Raw genomic sequence first — 16,313 nt, 5'->3', positions numbered from 1 at the left:
CCTTTAGTCTAACCGGCATAACCGTAGGACGTAAAACTCAAAGATTTCATTTCATTTTTTAAAAACATCATATTAAATAATATGAAATGAAACTGTTGTACTTCACGAACACAGTAGGAATTAAAGCTGTTCTTTCAAGCACTAGGAACGGATTTGAGTAACGAGGATGGATTTCTAACGAGAAAGCAATACGATGGTTCTGTTTGAGGCAATATACGATACAACAGGAAGAAAATATTGGAGGAAAGTTAAATAAACAGTTCTATTTTAAAGAATCTCATTTACTGTTTTCTTTTTTTTTTTTCTTTTTTTTTTTTCAGAAAGACTGTTGTAAGATCTTTAATTCTCAGCACTAATGATAAAAATGGCACACTGTTTCTAAAAGAGATAGGAAACACTGAGAAATATTTAATGTATATATATATATATATATATCAAGGTACGACAAATGTAAATACTATTACTATTAATAACTAATAATGTATCTAGCTTATTATTTAATTCTGAGTGATTTATATTAAATCATTTTCAAAGAGCACTTTAGTTATTGGCACTTCAAATATTATCACAACATCAGTGCATGTAATGTCAAAAAGTAATATTTTGGAATCTCTTACTGTCATATGTTCCTTTTCTCTGATAATGTTAAGCTCTCCTTTAAAAATCACAATTTGTTTATATAATATAGCGTTTGATTGCAATATAATCAATATAAGTAAAGCCTACACCAAACACAAAGTGAGACGAGCAGTTGCTCATTGGTAGAGCGCTCACCTCTGATGCAGGGGTGCCAGATTCGATTCCAGGCCATGTGAGTTTATGGTGGACTACATCATGTCTGTGGGTGTTTTGGAGATTCTCTTGTTTCCTTACATTTCATCCAACAAATGATTTTATAATCATTCTCTTTCTTTATTATCTGTCTCCTCTAATCTCTAGTCCATAATCGTTACGGAAAATCACAAAAATCAATGTTATATTTCATTCAACTGAAAATTACCCTTAATTTCAAAAATAATGACTTGTTATTACGTAAAAGCTATTCTTCCATTTATCAGTAGAAAATTAGATAATTCAGTCATACATACTATTAACTACATTATAATACCTTTGTAGTGCAAGCTAAAATATACTAACTTGAGCTTTAAGCGCTTCTGCTAGAATTCTGTTACCATCTATCTCTTCTGACGCCATTGTTGTTAGTCTTCTTCCTGCAAATAATAATAATAATAATATCATAATAATAGTGATATTTCACTTATTTTCATTAGAATCACACACTACTTTATTCTATCATCTCATAGTAACTTTCTTTGAATACTGAACTGAGAATAGCATCGAAGAAAAATTGAGAAGTAGTGAAGGCATAGGTATCTCTATGAACGGTTCAATGGAGCAAGGACTGGAAAATATATGTCGCATTAATGATCTCGAAAAATCTTTTAGATTTAGATTTTTCAGTTTAGTATTCCTTTCAGCAGCGAGGCTATAGGAGATGTGAACCTGCACCTTAACATGAGGTCCGAACAACATGCGCTCCCGCCGGTAATCAAACTAGTGTCTCCCACGCCAAAGGTACTTACCCTATCTATATAGTAACGAGGAGCTCTCGAAAAACCTTTGGAGCAAGTAAATTGAGAAATGATGATGAGTGTGCTAAAGGGAGTTGAAATTAAATGGAAGATTCGGCTCTGTTTATTTATTTATACATTATTTCTACGCGCTACCGGCATCTATGACTTTAAAACCATTATGTATGAATAATGACGTCCCTCAGCAATTACACTATCCGGGAAAAAAATGAGAACGCGGCCTAGGACTTGTATGTTAGGCGCCATGCTGGCATTTGTCTGGTATAAATGAGGAAAACCAAGTAAAAGCCTCACCAAGGAAAAACTGAAAAATGTGTTATGAAAACAACGTAAGACATTGTATGTGCTGCGTCCTTGGGAACGAGTGTCTCACTCGAAACACTGGAGGAATGATTGACGAGAAATGTTACTAGGTGAGTAATCTGTTCGTGTGTAATTATGGGTTTATAAATATAGAAGTAACATTTTCGTAGGAAACTGTACAACTGCTGTGCATACAGAAGGATTAATATAATAATTTGGGTGTAGACAGAGAATATGGAAATTTAATGTGTAAAACTGAAATATTAAAAAAAAAAAAAAAAAATCGTAAGCACTTAAGACGGTAATTTTTACTAGAATATTAGTAGATCATACACACAAAAATGTATATAAAAATTAAAAAAAGAACACTTAACCGTATTATGAATATTACGAAAGGGGAATTAGCGGGAGGTCGTTGGTTCCATGGTACTCGCCAAGTAGACTTTACCATGGACACAAACATCGTGTGCATGGGTTCTCTCATGTCTTCATTCCATCATTCCTTTCATTACCATCACTGTTACCTTGAACCTCGAAGTAAAAATGCGTGACGTTAAACTAAAGAAAGAAAAAAAGAAAGGGGAATTAGAATCTAAACCGTCATAACCGAACAATGCATACATAGCCCGTAATTTTTGCCAAAAATACTATAAATGCTAGTGACTGCAAACAGAACCCGGTCCTGCACTTTTGGCGACCCAACTCGCTGCAATATTCGCCTGCCTCTCAAGTTCTCTAATGGACATACGGTTTGGTGCTCGGATCCTACGTTACTACTGCAGATCCACGTCTAATATAGCCTGGATCATAAAAAGGGATTAAACTCCAAACCAAACAACCAATCTTTCGTTATAAATACTTTAGGATCCCTCACTGCATCAGATTTTTTTTTTTTTTTTCGAGTTGACCTAGTAAAAGTATAATGTGCCAAAAGAATGTATGTTCTTAAGCAGTGAATTAAGAAGTTAATTATGTTCTTAAGCAGTGAATTAGGAAGTTAATTTTGGAAAGATAATAATAATAATAATGTCAACTAGGTTCTCCGTGCCTATATGTACCGTAAACGACGAGAAATGTGTAAAGATGTTCAAAGGATATAAGTTTGAAAAACCAAACGCCGATTTGGATTAACTTCACAATGCCCGCTTCAGTTGGTATTCTTACGCAGACGCGAGAAATTACTACCGATCAATTTTAACAAAATGGGTCCAAACCAGGGTTGGTTTAAATGATTTGCTCTATGTATTTATATTACATATGGACAGAAATAAATTTGTTTTGCCTTGGTGTTACTATGTAACAACGTGTTTATGCTGGAAGGAGTCACATAAGCTTAAAGTGGTATCCAAACTGCTTCTCGGCTTACATTCGAGAGAAATTGTCATCCATTTGGACTCGACACCGGGACTAATTGGCCACAAAAACGATGAGTCTGCCGACTTACTCACGAAGCACTCCTGATAAAAAAATACGTTGTACTTATCTTTTCATACTTGTAATATAATCATCAAGAGTCATTTCAGAAGGACAAAAAGATAAACAGTTGCACAAGTGAAACCATTATATATAAATTGGGAAGTTCCCGCCTTAGCCATTGGGAAAATCCCATTATTGCTTGGTTTGTAAAATTTTAAGGTAAACATATCATAAACAGTACGTTAAAACTGAGGGATTAAATTACAAATTTTGAATGTAGGTATCATTCAATAAAATTAAAACTCAAAGTCCAATCCAAGCTAATGTTGGAAGCTATGTAGGCAGTCGATAAATTTTGACAATTTCTATTAATATAGCTATTTAAGCAATCTTGGTTTCTTTATAAAACAGGCATACAGGCAAGCAGAAATATCAAATTAGGTGTCGCTTGTCGTTTCGTCTGTTTAGGCTTAACATCCTTATGTAATGCAGAGGTTATCAAGGAGAAGACTTTCGCTTAAGGTAACACCCGAGCGGCTAGTTGGTTAACAGTTTAAAGGAAGGTTGTGGTTCGACCGAGAATTGAAAATGGAACGCCTTGATTAAAAGGTGAAAAGAAGATAAAACTAATGCAGATGATCTGATATGTGGAAACGTCACCATGAAGTTCACAGGATTTAAAACATTTTTCGTCTTTTTATTATTATTATTATTATTTTAACTGGTTAAACCAGCCAACCCTGGTTCAAACTTCCCTACACCTAAGCTAACCCGACTCACCCTATACTACTATAAAAGGTGCAGATTAAGAATAGTATGTCAAATTAAAAAAATACGTTTCCTATAACTTTTCTAGCTTTAAATGATTCTCTAAGGCGCTCTAGACTATTATTATCCTGGCAGATACCCAAGTAATTATGTATTGACTAATAATAGAGTAAAATATAGCTGAGCTAGCAAAGGAGGTTAGAAGCCCCGCAGAGCTCGTTGTTTTTTTCCCTTATCATAATTTAGACAGCTGTATTAATTTCTATTTGATTCTGCCGCCTGCAGAAATTTTTCTGCACAAGTTTACTGTTGGCGCACCACTAAAAAGAGCTGCTGGTAATAAATCTTTCATTAATTCTTTTCATAGTCCCCTAAAAAGGTTTGCACTGGGCGACATGAAAATATCTCACTTGGCGTACATAAAATTCAAGGAAGCCACCACAAGTAATTGTTGCAAAATTACAATTATTTTACGATTTGCGTATACCTAGCACAGTTTTCGAGTTTGTAGCATAAAACTACAGTGCAAAAACACAAACCAACATGTGCTAGGTGACCTCTAAGCAGCATGAATTATATCAAACCGAGGCAGGGCAGGGCTCAGCTGGTGGGCACGCGGGCAATCGAGGGTAGTGGAAAGAGGTGGGTTTTGGCAATGATTTGTCGTAAAGAACTTGTAATGATTTTAGAATAGAAATCCTACCGTTGTAAACTTAGAACACAGCTGTGTTACTTTGCATTTAATTTCGTAGCCTGCAGACATTTGGTCCTTACAAACATGTCTTTCATGTAAAGTATTGAATTTTACCTGTAAATCCTCCAAAATGTGGTGCGCCAAAACTTGATCAACACCAAAAAAACTGTATTTCTAGCCGTAATATGTTGGCCTAAATATTTTCAATCTATTCTTATGTATTGTACCCCTTACCTATCAAATAAGAATTTCCATTACTCCTTACCGGGAGAATCCCGGAATATAATCCATGATCCTGAATGTGTTTCACTTTAAGTGCTTTTAAAATGTTATGTAAACCTCTGGAATAACGCAAAGACAACATGGCACGATCACAAAAATGTTTGGATAAATTTTCTTGGTTTGAAATGACACGTATAATTAACAAGGTACCTTACTTCCACAATTGTACATCAGAAATAGCACATTCATCCTTACCTTCAGAACTGAAGACTCATACAGCAATACACATTTTATCTCCTCTTATCTAGTGAAGGTCATATGTCTTATGTGACAAATTTTTGCGCTCTCATCACTAGCAGACGACTAAAGTAATCAAAACATATGATTTTAACTACTTGCACTCACTTAGTGTTGCCAGAATGTTATTAGTTTAGCAGTGAATCATTCAACTTCGTTACAACATCGGTAATTCGCTTACAATCTCAACAGAAACCCTTCCCATATAGTTTCTGAACCTTTCAGGATCATTTGTTTTCAACTTTTTTTGTTGTTTTACAAAATTTACATTTTTATCGTTAAGTTATATTTGACTTCTAGTAACATAATAAAATCATAAATAGTTGTATCTACCACACATATTTTGAACCTTTTCTCTGACAGTACCTGGTAACAATAGTACAAGATAAAATATCGCGGATCGCTGTGTTGAAAACTGCTGCACGTATTATAAATGTAATGGATGAAATGTATAGTAATTAAATAATTAGTTTCCAGTTACATAGTCTTGTCATCTTATGTAATGATATTTTAACGTTGCTATTTAGAAAGTTGAAAAATAGAAGTAATTAAAATTATGTTTTATATTATATAATTATTGTATATTATATAAATCATATATGTATTGATATGTGTATGAACTTATTGTCACAGCTGATTAACTTTTAATATAGGCTTGTATTTTTAAAAAAAATCAGGTGATACTGTAACTCATTAAGTTCTCGTTATAATCTGTCTTACATTTTAAGGTGTGATTACTTTTAAGAATTAACTCTAGTTTAAGATTATCTGGTTAAAGTTAATTGCTATTGAAACCAAAACTCCATTTTCAAAGAACATATTGTTATTGTTAAAATTACTATTTTATTATTCGAGCGAATGTGGATGTAATTACATTTTCAAATTAGAATTTTCTCAATTGTATACAGGGTGGATTCAGGGGAGTGATGGTCTCCCCAGAAAAGGAAACTTTCTTATATATAAATAAAACTCATCGAAGAGTTTGGAGCTCTTAAAAGTAGCTCTAAGTACGGTAGTACTATTACAACCCACCGGTCCCCGGAAGTTCGTCCTGGATCCGCCCCTGATTGTATATGAATTGTCACCGTCCGATTTATGAAATAGGCGATGCTTTATTCAACAAAATTCGATGGGTCTCATAAATGGACAAATGGGACACGTACAGGGGTGCATCTTGTCTACAAGAAAAAAAAAAAAATAGATAAAACGAGGGGAAAACATTAATCTAGAAAGAATCGGGTTAAACATAATAAATAATAAAGGTTCGAGACTCGTGAATTGTTTTTATTATTATTATTATTGAAATTTCTAGTTGAACATTTCACTATTATGCCGTTTAAGGTAAAGAAGATGGATGGTTAAGGAAACTAATTGATTGTGAAATAATTGGTGAAACATTCTTGGGCAAGAATTCATATGATCTGGGATCTAATCAGTGATTGCACCAGCTTTAATCCTTTAATTGACAAGCATTCAGATATTCCTGTAAAAATATGTTAGTTTGCTATGGTTGAAACACGTCTTCCTGACCATGATTTCGTATTTTTAAAGTATTCTTTTGTATTTTGAATACAAAATACGGGATGTTGGTTTCCAAGCAACATTGCCCGAAAATAAGCCCTAGTTAATCATATGTTGCTAGTTAGCAACATTGCCCTGATGTAGTCAATTATAAATAAAACTATTTCTCAGAAGGGGTAATAGCAATAGTTCCAGTGACCTATCTTCCTACATACCAAGAAAACACAAATAAACTTTGACGAAACTTGGGAAACAAAACTTCTGAAGTACTGAATTTGACTGTACTCTGTTGATAAAGATTACAACTATCTAAACATGTGATCCGCAAATCACGTATATGAATATTGCATGAAAGCAATAATGCCGATTAAATTATCACTGAAGTTATTATTCGTACGTATAATGCAATAGAAAAACATGATGAGTGTAACAGGGCTAAACAAAGGGTTAATTTCTTGGGGGAAGGGGGGAAAGAGAGCCCGCTACTTTCTTTGTACACCGAAAAGGATTGTTTTATATTACAATACAACTGTCTGGGAGGCAGAAATAGCCTGTTGGGAGCGCTCATCCTCTTTCTTTTCTCTGGAATCGAATCAGGGACTCCTCACATCAGAAGTGATAGCCGTAACACTGAGTCTCCGTGTTCTGCCCTCTCCTTTCGGTAGTAATCTCTTACACAAACAATTAAAGAATTCCTTACCTGTGGTATTTTATCAGCAGCGAGAGTGATGGTTTGTGGTCTTGGATCTGTGCGTAGTCAGGGTGCGGTCAGTTTGAACGAATGATGAATATATGATGCATACTGTAATTGTAAGATACGCTAAGCTTGCTGCTCGCCTCCGCTGCCCTTCCTATAACCACATATTGCTCTGGTGCGGAAGACTCAGGTTCGATTCCCCTGGAAGCTCATGTGATTTGAATACCATGTTAAACTGTAAGTTCACGTCTCATATAGTATTAGTGCTGAAAAGAGGCGCTAAACTCCAAATTAATCAGTTAATGTTACTTCCTGGGAGGGAAGTGATATCTTGGAAGGTTAAACGTGTAGCCCTATATTCTCGCGAGTACTACGTGATTTTTTTTTTTTTTTTCTTAACGGTTGTCTGTTGCCAATTCGGGACACGGATGGTCCATATGTGATTGATAGCGTAAAACCATTCCGAAACAGGATTATGGGGCAAACTCCCTCCAAGCCATAGTTGGCATGATTGTTGTTATTCACTGAATTGTAAGCAAATATAGCATTCGTTGGCTATGATCTACATCAGTTCAAAAATCTCAAAAGTTTTATTTATAATGAATGTTCATGTCAGACGTATATGCAGCCTCATGACTAAATGTGTTTTGTAGTCAAATTCAAGCTCTCCATAAGTAAATAGTGTTGCCCACGAGCGGAGATTTAAGCCTGATTCGTTTCGAAAAGTATCATGAAAGCTCGACCTCATCTTTTAGAGTACATCTGCTTTTAAAGAGCTGTTTCGTCTCGTCGGCAACATTAAAAGTGAGATGAATTCGTTAACCGGTTCCTTCAGCCACTCTGCCTCTTAATGGTTATCAATCTTTGCTTAATTGGGCTTAACTTTCCTTCTTTAAACCAACCTACGTGCTTAATAAGAATTCGAACCATATTAAGTCCCACAAAAAGGAACTCTGGTCCACTGCACAAAACAAGTGAAGGTTAATCATTTATCCACGCTTGAACCAAAATCAGTCGTAATAATACCTATTATTTTCAGTCATGTTTCTCAAGTATTTAAAGTTGTTTCACTTGTCTTGATATTAGCAATAATGCAAAATTAAGGATCGCGGTACAAAGTGCTAAATTACTCTTTACTGACCATTGAGCATTTAGTCCGTTTGCTCCTAGGAATTTAATCGTTAACAAAAAACTGAATCCATAAGTTTCCGACTTTCCTGAATTAATCGGAAAGGGCTTCATGAAAAAGACCTCATCTTCCTTGCGAAGATTTCTTGGTTCGATCCCAGACTATGTATGTTTGTCCAGATCATTATGTTTGTAGTTTGCTTCGGGATCTTTCATTTCTTTCTATATTCTTCATTCCACCAAATATTTCATGATCATTTATTTTCATCTAAGAGAAGCGTATCACATTGAATCACACTCTAGTTTTTAACACACAAAATATGAGTTACAAATCCCCAGATACGCTCTCACTCTCAACACGTAGTTAGCATTTTAGTAGAATTACCTTTGAGCTATTGATATAGCAGTTTATGCAGATCCTCTTCAACGAATAGTTTGGAGTGTGAAGTACCTACTCTTGGAGAATGCTTTTAAATCTTTAAAGACCGCGAAATGACGGCTGCGTAGGAGTCTTTTCAAGGTTTTGCATGTGTAAAAATCTGACGGGGGTAAGTCGGAAAATTTGATGGATGTGGAAGCACCTGAAACTACTCTTGACAATGAAGACCTTTGCTTATCAACTGGTATGGAGATGCGTGTTGTCGTGTTGTAAAACTAGTGTCTACTTTTCTGGACACTTCTTGGCCTAATGCAATCTAACAAGAACCATAAAATATGATGGATGCACTGGTAATGGAGGTTTCTGGTTCAAGCTAGTTGATTAGGGTGATGCTCCATTTTTCCAAAAGAGAGTTGTCATGTGCTAAGGATGTTGGTCCTGGATTTTCTTTTTTCGGCATTGGACAACCGAAGTGCTTTCGTCGTATGGAATCATTCCATCTCTGGCCCATGGCAATGAAGCCATTTCTTGTTGCCAGTCACAAGTCTTGGTATAAAGCCTATGGGATCCTAATCATGGAGTTGCAGGAGATCGCTGATAACATCCACATGCTGTTGTGTTCGTGGTGCGTTAGACATCTAAAAACCTAACTTCAAAGTTACATTCTTCAGCTTCAGGTGCTCGTAGACGATGCCCTGAGGGTTTTTCCGGATGAGTTCCATTGTCGTCTTCATTTCTGTGAACGCGATAAACCTGTATACCTGTATCAACCTCATTACTCAGATTACGTTGGCTGCAGTTGCCATCACTTTCTTTCCAAACCTAGATTTCCTTTCTCTTTATCCATCCTTCAGGTGAGTTGTACACAATTTTCCGTGCCAATGAATGCTCTCTACACACTACCACTAACCGTCTGTGAATTTCTGCAATAGTGAGACCCGCAATCCAAAGGAACCAACTCATCCAGCGCTGATCTTGATGTATGCTTTTCGTGTTATCTCGTGACATTGACAGCGACATAGAAAATGCGCTGTAGAGAGCGTGGATCAGACCACTTTTTCCACTGCTACCATAACACGAGAGATCAAGTTACTAATTATTGATAAGTAATCAATGATGCATCGTGGTGTGTGGGACATGAAACTGCGTAAATCAATAGGATACTCCCCTCGTATCATCCTTATTACAGGGCTTATTACAGGGCTTATTAGTGCCCGAGAAGTCCCTAACCATTTCTGGGAAGAAGCACTTGAATTCCGATGAAGTGTTTATAGTATCAAAGAAATCACAATTCGACATGACCGGCCTCCATATTTAAGCAGAGTTGTCGTGTCTTAGCGGTGCATGCTGCAACAATGTTGGGGTAATTGCACACACTGATGTCGAAATCCGTTCACGCAGGTGTTCCAAATCCCTAATCTTCACCTGGTACACCGGACTCTATGTGACCTGATACAAAGAAGTCCAAGAGCATTAGATCATGCGAGCGTGCTGCCAGAACCGTGGTGAGCCTCGTCCAATCCAGTATCCTAGGAACGTCTCGTTAAGGTAATCACGCATAATGTGCGCAAAGTACAGTGGGGTGCTATCTTGTTAAAACACTACCGAATTCACAATGTTATCAGCAAACAATTGGGGCTACAGGAATTGCTGAAGCATGTCCAGGTATGATGTTGTCGTGATTGTTGTTTCAGCAAAAAAGAATGGACCGTAAATGCGCTGTTGGGTGATGCCTAACCAGACGTTCACCTTGGTAGTGTTACGTTCGAATTCCATGACCATGTTTGATTGTTCTTCAGCCCATACCCTGATGTGGCAATTGATGAGGTCACAGGTGTGTGAAATATAGTCTCATCACGGAACAGAACGTGTGGTAACAAATTTTCATTCTTGACTGCCTCAATTAAGTCGTTACACATAGCCATGCGTGCCGCATAGTCCTCAGATTCTTGATGATAGTGCATCTGGATGTAATAAGCCTTTGCCTTCAGTATGAAACGTAAGTTATGCCACACAGTTCTTTGCGATGGAGTGTTCCCGACTGAGACGACGTGTCGACGCTTTTGAACCCTGTTCGATTGCCTGTCATGTTGTCTCTACTGTTCGCTGTGGCGTCGATGGCCACTCAGAACGTTTCTCGTCATGAACTTGTTAACCAAACCTCTAATGATTGTTCGTATTGGAACTTCTCTATGGTAACGTCGATGAAACCGTTCTTGGACCTCAGCAAAGGACAGTCCATTGAGTCTCCACCTTACGACGTATATTCGTTGTTGTTGAGTCCACGCTGTTCTCTGATTAATCTTAGATTACCTGTAATAAAAGATAAAATAAAATAAAAATTAGCATATTCCCAGAAATGGTTGGAGACTTCTCTGGCACCCTGTATATGAACTTACCAAAGTTCTGTTCTGTTTTCAGTTCTTGAGGTTCCGTCAGCTTCATCAGAGTACTTCTGTAATATTTAAAGATGCTATAAGATACATAACGGATGATGAAAAGAATATCTCATTTGCATCGACTTAAGATTTATATCATTTCCAGAATTCACACTGACCTGAAAAATCAGAGAAAGTCAGAGAATCTAAGATTAATCAGAGAACAGCTTCAAAAAAAAGTCAGGGAATTTTGAAGAAGACAAAAAGACACTTTTTATACTTTCTGCAATAAGTAATAATGAAATGGACTAATACATTATTACTACCATTATTTTTTGCAGTCGTACTTTTATTCTATATTCACAGTTTTGATACAAATAAGTTATTCAATTCACTTCTAGTTAATTACTGCCAAGAGACTGGTTACTCTGGAGTCAGGTCCTCTTATTGCTTGTTGGCTTTAAAAAAATAGTTTAATTAAATTTTATTGTTATTGACGTCAACATTTAAAAAAATAGTTTAATTATATTTTATTGTTATTGACGTCAACATTTTTTATTGTAATTTTATTATTTTAAATCTGGCGAATTCTAATTCTACAGTGTAATTAATATTATGTGTTTAATTCTGTTGTTTTGGTTCCAGCGTTGATTATACATTAAAAGTAGTATTTTAAAAAATAAAGTTCAGTGATCAATGGTTGGGCTCCAAACTGAACCCTCAATTCGGTGGCTGGATAAGTAAAAAATAACTGACAATTCAAAAAGTTATTGCAAAATATAAAAAGGAAAAAACTAATATGGATCGTCGAACTTGATATAGGGACTTTCTGAATACTTTCGTGAACTCTGATTGCATTTTTCACTGTTATCTGAACAGCTAGGCTATGTTCATGTAAATTTTCTACATGTAAGCTTTTATTTATAGAAAAACCACTCTTCACTGCAGCGTTTTCATGCGAAAGTATCAAGTTTCATTTAATAATCTGCCACAATTCAAAATGTTATCGTGCACCCTCAACTACCGCTCGTGTGTAGGACATCATTCTACACGATATTTCAGTTCTCTTTGGAATCATTATTAAGCACAGGTGTGACGTATGTTGGAATTTATTTATGATTAAGTCGCGTGTGGTAACCATATAGCGAAGAGGGATATAAGACATGAAAAGGATACTAAATAAACCCATAAAGGGTTTCAACACCCCCTTGAAAAGAGATTATGAAAAGTAAATCATTTACATATTAAGATAAGTATACAAAAATCCTGAAACAACACGATTATAACTTTAACCCTCCTTTGATGAAATTCTACATGCGCTACTGCGGTGATAACGTCTGATGAAAAAACAGTAATGATCTCAAATTGCTGTAAACCTTTAAATTTTATATTCTAGTAACTACCTTATGCAAAATGTCTTCAGAGATTAACAATTACAGTATTTTGAATTTCAGTCTATGAAATATAACCATTATCCAAGTACGATAAGAAGGAAATGCAATTTTTAATCTAATGTCCGACGGTTATACTCTTTCGGCTAAAGGGGCGGGTGCTTATTGAAAGTGAATGATTATGAAACAGCTGGGAGGGGAGGGAATGTGGGAAAAAATGGGAAAACACTGAGAAAATCTGTTGCGCACAAACACACATGACCTGAAATTGAACCAGGTATCTCTCGCACCAATGGTGTGCGCTAACTTATAAATATCTCTTCTATTCTAATTGTTACACAAGAACAAAATATAGTATTATGCTTATTTAAATTTTGCATAAGACACGTAAGGTTCCACCAACTTGAATTGATATAGAACAATAGCTCTGAATTTCAAGTTTTATATTTGCTTTAGGACAATGGTTGTTATTTCGATTAAATCATTTTGAACATTCAGAGGTGTTCCTTTATATTCAGAGAAAGGAGTTTTCCTAAATAAGTGAGAGATTCACATGTAAAAAAAAATGTTTCGATTATTCATGCTTTAGAGCTTCCTTTCAAAAATTAACCAAATCAAAATCACTAGTCTAATTCCTTTGCCTCAAGCATAACACAGATGAAACTGAACATTTTATTTCTTACAGAGCACTCAGAAATAAAAAAAAAAAAAAAGTGTATCATACCAAGAAGACTTAAATGTTTGTGAATGATTGAATGATTACTAGTTATTGTTTTTACGGAAAGCATCGGGTTCGTTTCTCTTTCAGAGTATAGCAATGCTCGTAAGTCAATCGAGTATGAGAGTTGTTAATAATAATTTCGTCAATTTGTGTGTAACACTATTTGCGCTGTCATCGTCTTTTTCGAAGCTTTTTTTCCTGTTAGCTATGGTCGCCTTTTCGGATCGCTGTCATTTTACCTAGCGATCTTGTGTCTATCTACTGAGACACCACACTGCCCTATGTCGTTCTTAAAACAATCTCCCCACTTCATTGGTTGACCTCGCGCTTGTTTCTCATTCAGTTCTGTAGCATCCATTCGGTGAATTACATATTCCAAAGGTCTTCTTACATACCCAAACCATCTCAGTCTACTTTCTTGCACTTTTTCTACCATTGGTCTCACATTTACTATTGGTTCACCGGATTACTTCATTCTTAATTATATTTTCCCGCACTCCACATATCCACTGCAGCATCTTTATTTCCACAACATAAAACTTCTGTTCCTCTTTCGTTTCCATTGTCCGACATTCCGCTTCGTATAACATGGCAGGTCCCACCATTGTTTTGTAATCTTTCCCTTTAAAGCGCATCGGTCACACAATAGTCCTGTCCCCTTCTCTCCATTTTGTCCAACCACTGCTAATTCTGTTGCTTACATATTCTATTCCTCCATTTTCTTGCCGTATTGATCCCAAGTACTTGAATTTCTTTTGTCATTACCATCTCTTCTTCGTCCAGTCATATTCTTGTACTCTCGATCATATTTTTTTCCTGAAAGAACAATGTAAATATTCTGTTTTGGTTTTATTAATTCTAAGCCCTTCGTCCTCTAATGCTCCTCTCCAAGTATCTAATTTCTCTTCCTGTGCTGCCTTAGTCTCACTCACTAGCACGATGTCGTTTGTAAATAGCATATTCCAAGGTTCTAACTCCTGGAAATCCTTTGTTAAGTTCATCCATCACAATTACAAAAAAAGATGAACTAATACTAGATTCCTGATGAAGTCCCACGTTAGTTGTGAACTTTTCTGTTGTTCCACGCGCGTTCTTCAGTTCTGTTTTACATTCATCGTATATATTTTGAATTATAGAGATGTATGTGTTCGGAACATACTTCTTCTTTAGTGTCTACCAAACAAGGTCCCGCCGCACTCTATCATACGCTTTCTCTAGATCTAGGTTTTTCTGGTATTCCCTATATTTTTCCATTAGCATCCTAAGTGCAAATATCGTATCCGTTATCCACCGTCCTGGTATGAAACCAAGTTGATTCTCTGTTATTTCGTCTCTTTCCTCAGTCGGACTTCTATCACTCTCTCCCAGAACTTCATTGCATGGTTCTAAGTTTAATTTCCTATTTCTGTTTGCATGAATTTTCGGTACGTTTTATTTAGTGTAGTTCATTTACAGAAAGAAGCGATAGTATTGTATGTTTAAGTTGAATTATATGGATGTTATTTTAACAAAAGAGACACTGACCAAAGCTTAAAACCCACTTTATTTTAAATTATAATTTGTTATATAAACAAATTATAATTTAAAATAAAATGGGTTTTAAGCTTTGGTCAGTGTCTCTTTTGTTAAAATAATCAATCCAAAGCCATGAATAGTCTTACTATGGATGTTATATCATACGAAACTATAAAGGAGTTATTTACAAGTTTTATTATAGGAAGAGGAACTATTTTTTAAATTGTAAATGTCATAGAACGATCAGGTTTTGTGTATTTGTTATTCTCATTATTTGCTTATGCGGGTGAGGATAAGATATTGCGAATGTGGAACGGATGCGGATACACTTTTTATATCCGCGAAGACCTTTAGTTAAGAGGATGGTGAAGGCCGATAAAAAAACGGATTTTTTAGTCTAACCATAAACGTTAGTTTCGCAACTCAGGGAAAATTTACTTCCTCAGTCTGGAAAATCATGGAAGTTCAGAATTTGAGTGTGAACCATGAATTCAATACTCGTTGAATAGTAATCCGTACCTCGTTATATCCAGACTCCCAAAATTATCAATTATCCTCTGTGTCCTGAAGGAGTTAAGGAGACGTGAATCATCAAAAAACAAATGTACAAAGTGAACAGAAAATACTATGAACAATTTCTGCACTTAAGACACTTATTGAAAATAGTCTGTACTTGGCCTCATTCACGCAGAAGAATGTGGAGGGTTTTTTTAATATATAACGAATAAACTAAAGGTTTTCTGTACTTGACCACTTTTTATAGAAAATTGTGTTAACAAGGACGTCACAAATGTATAAGACTTGTAAAATATCCCTTTGTGATGATAATGTAGTTGGAAATTAATTATCTGTGAAAACTAGACTATTCAATTACCTTTTGTAGTTGGAAAATTTTCATCAAAATTGTATTCACCAGATTGAAAAATTTCAATTAAAATTTTACCCTGTTAGCAACACCATCTCGTTGTTTTATTGCAATATTTTGTACAGTGTTGTAAAACAGTTGACAAACAAGTGCTGCTTAAAAAGTTAGTCTTTATGTCGTTATTGTAATTGAATGAAATCGGGGAAAATTTAATTTAATTTTAAAACTGTATAAAAAATATATCAAAATATATAAAAAAATTGTTGTAAAGCTTATTTATGCCAATAAAGAGAAAAAAAATATTTTTTGCTGGTTTGTTGATTCTATAATTACAAATAATGTCATTCCATCTGTGATGCAAATTTCCCAGGAAAAATTATTCAGTCCTAATGAAAAAAACATGCAAATATATTTCTTTCTATGTCG

General features: G+C 35.4%; 2 protein-coding genes across 7 annotated transcripts in view; one reads left to right on the top strand and one right to left on the bottom strand.

Annotated features, from left to right (window-relative positions):
* Hacl (2-hydroxyacyl-CoA lyase) overlaps window positions 1-5,405 on the bottom strand; it is a 44,301-nt gene extending 38,896 nt beyond the window's left edge. Inside the window, exons 1-2 of one of the 2 annotated variants that reach the window (XM_081736701.1) lie at window positions 5,251-5,405; window positions 1,138-1,211 (exon numbers count right to left, since the gene is read on the bottom strand). In XM_081736701.1, the coding sequence (XP_081592827.1) occupies window positions 1,138-1,194 (57 nt within the window). In that variant the 5' untranslated portion in view covers window positions 1,195-1,211; window positions 5,251-5,405. The other variant, XM_081736700.1, reaches the window with a different exon arrangement.
* Window positions 5,406-5,441: 36 nt separating this feature from the next.
* The window catches only part of LOC145668645 (uncharacterized), a 65,666-nt gene continuing 54,794 nt past the window's right edge, over window positions 5,442-16,313 (top strand). The window contains exon 1 of one of the 5 annotated variants that reach the window (XM_081736699.1): window positions 5,442-5,460. The gene's annotated coding sequence lies outside the window, so the exon portion shown is untranslated. Of the gene's footprint in view, window positions 5,461-5,618; window positions 5,837-16,313 lie in introns of those variants that run through there. The other 4 variants (XM_081736696.1, XM_081736698.1, XM_081736697.1 and 1 more) reach the window with 4 other exon arrangements.

The sequence above is a fragment of the Thermobia domestica genome, chromosome 13 (assembly GCF_964235325.1).
Source record: "Thermobia domestica chromosome 13, izTheDome1.hap1.1, whole genome shotgun sequence".
Lineage (NCBI taxonomy): Eukaryota > Metazoa > Arthropoda > Insecta > Zygentoma > Lepismatidae > Thermobia > Thermobia domestica.
The sequence above is the reverse complement of the archived record's forward strand: the minus strand, read 5'-3'. Positions and strand labels throughout refer to the sequence as shown.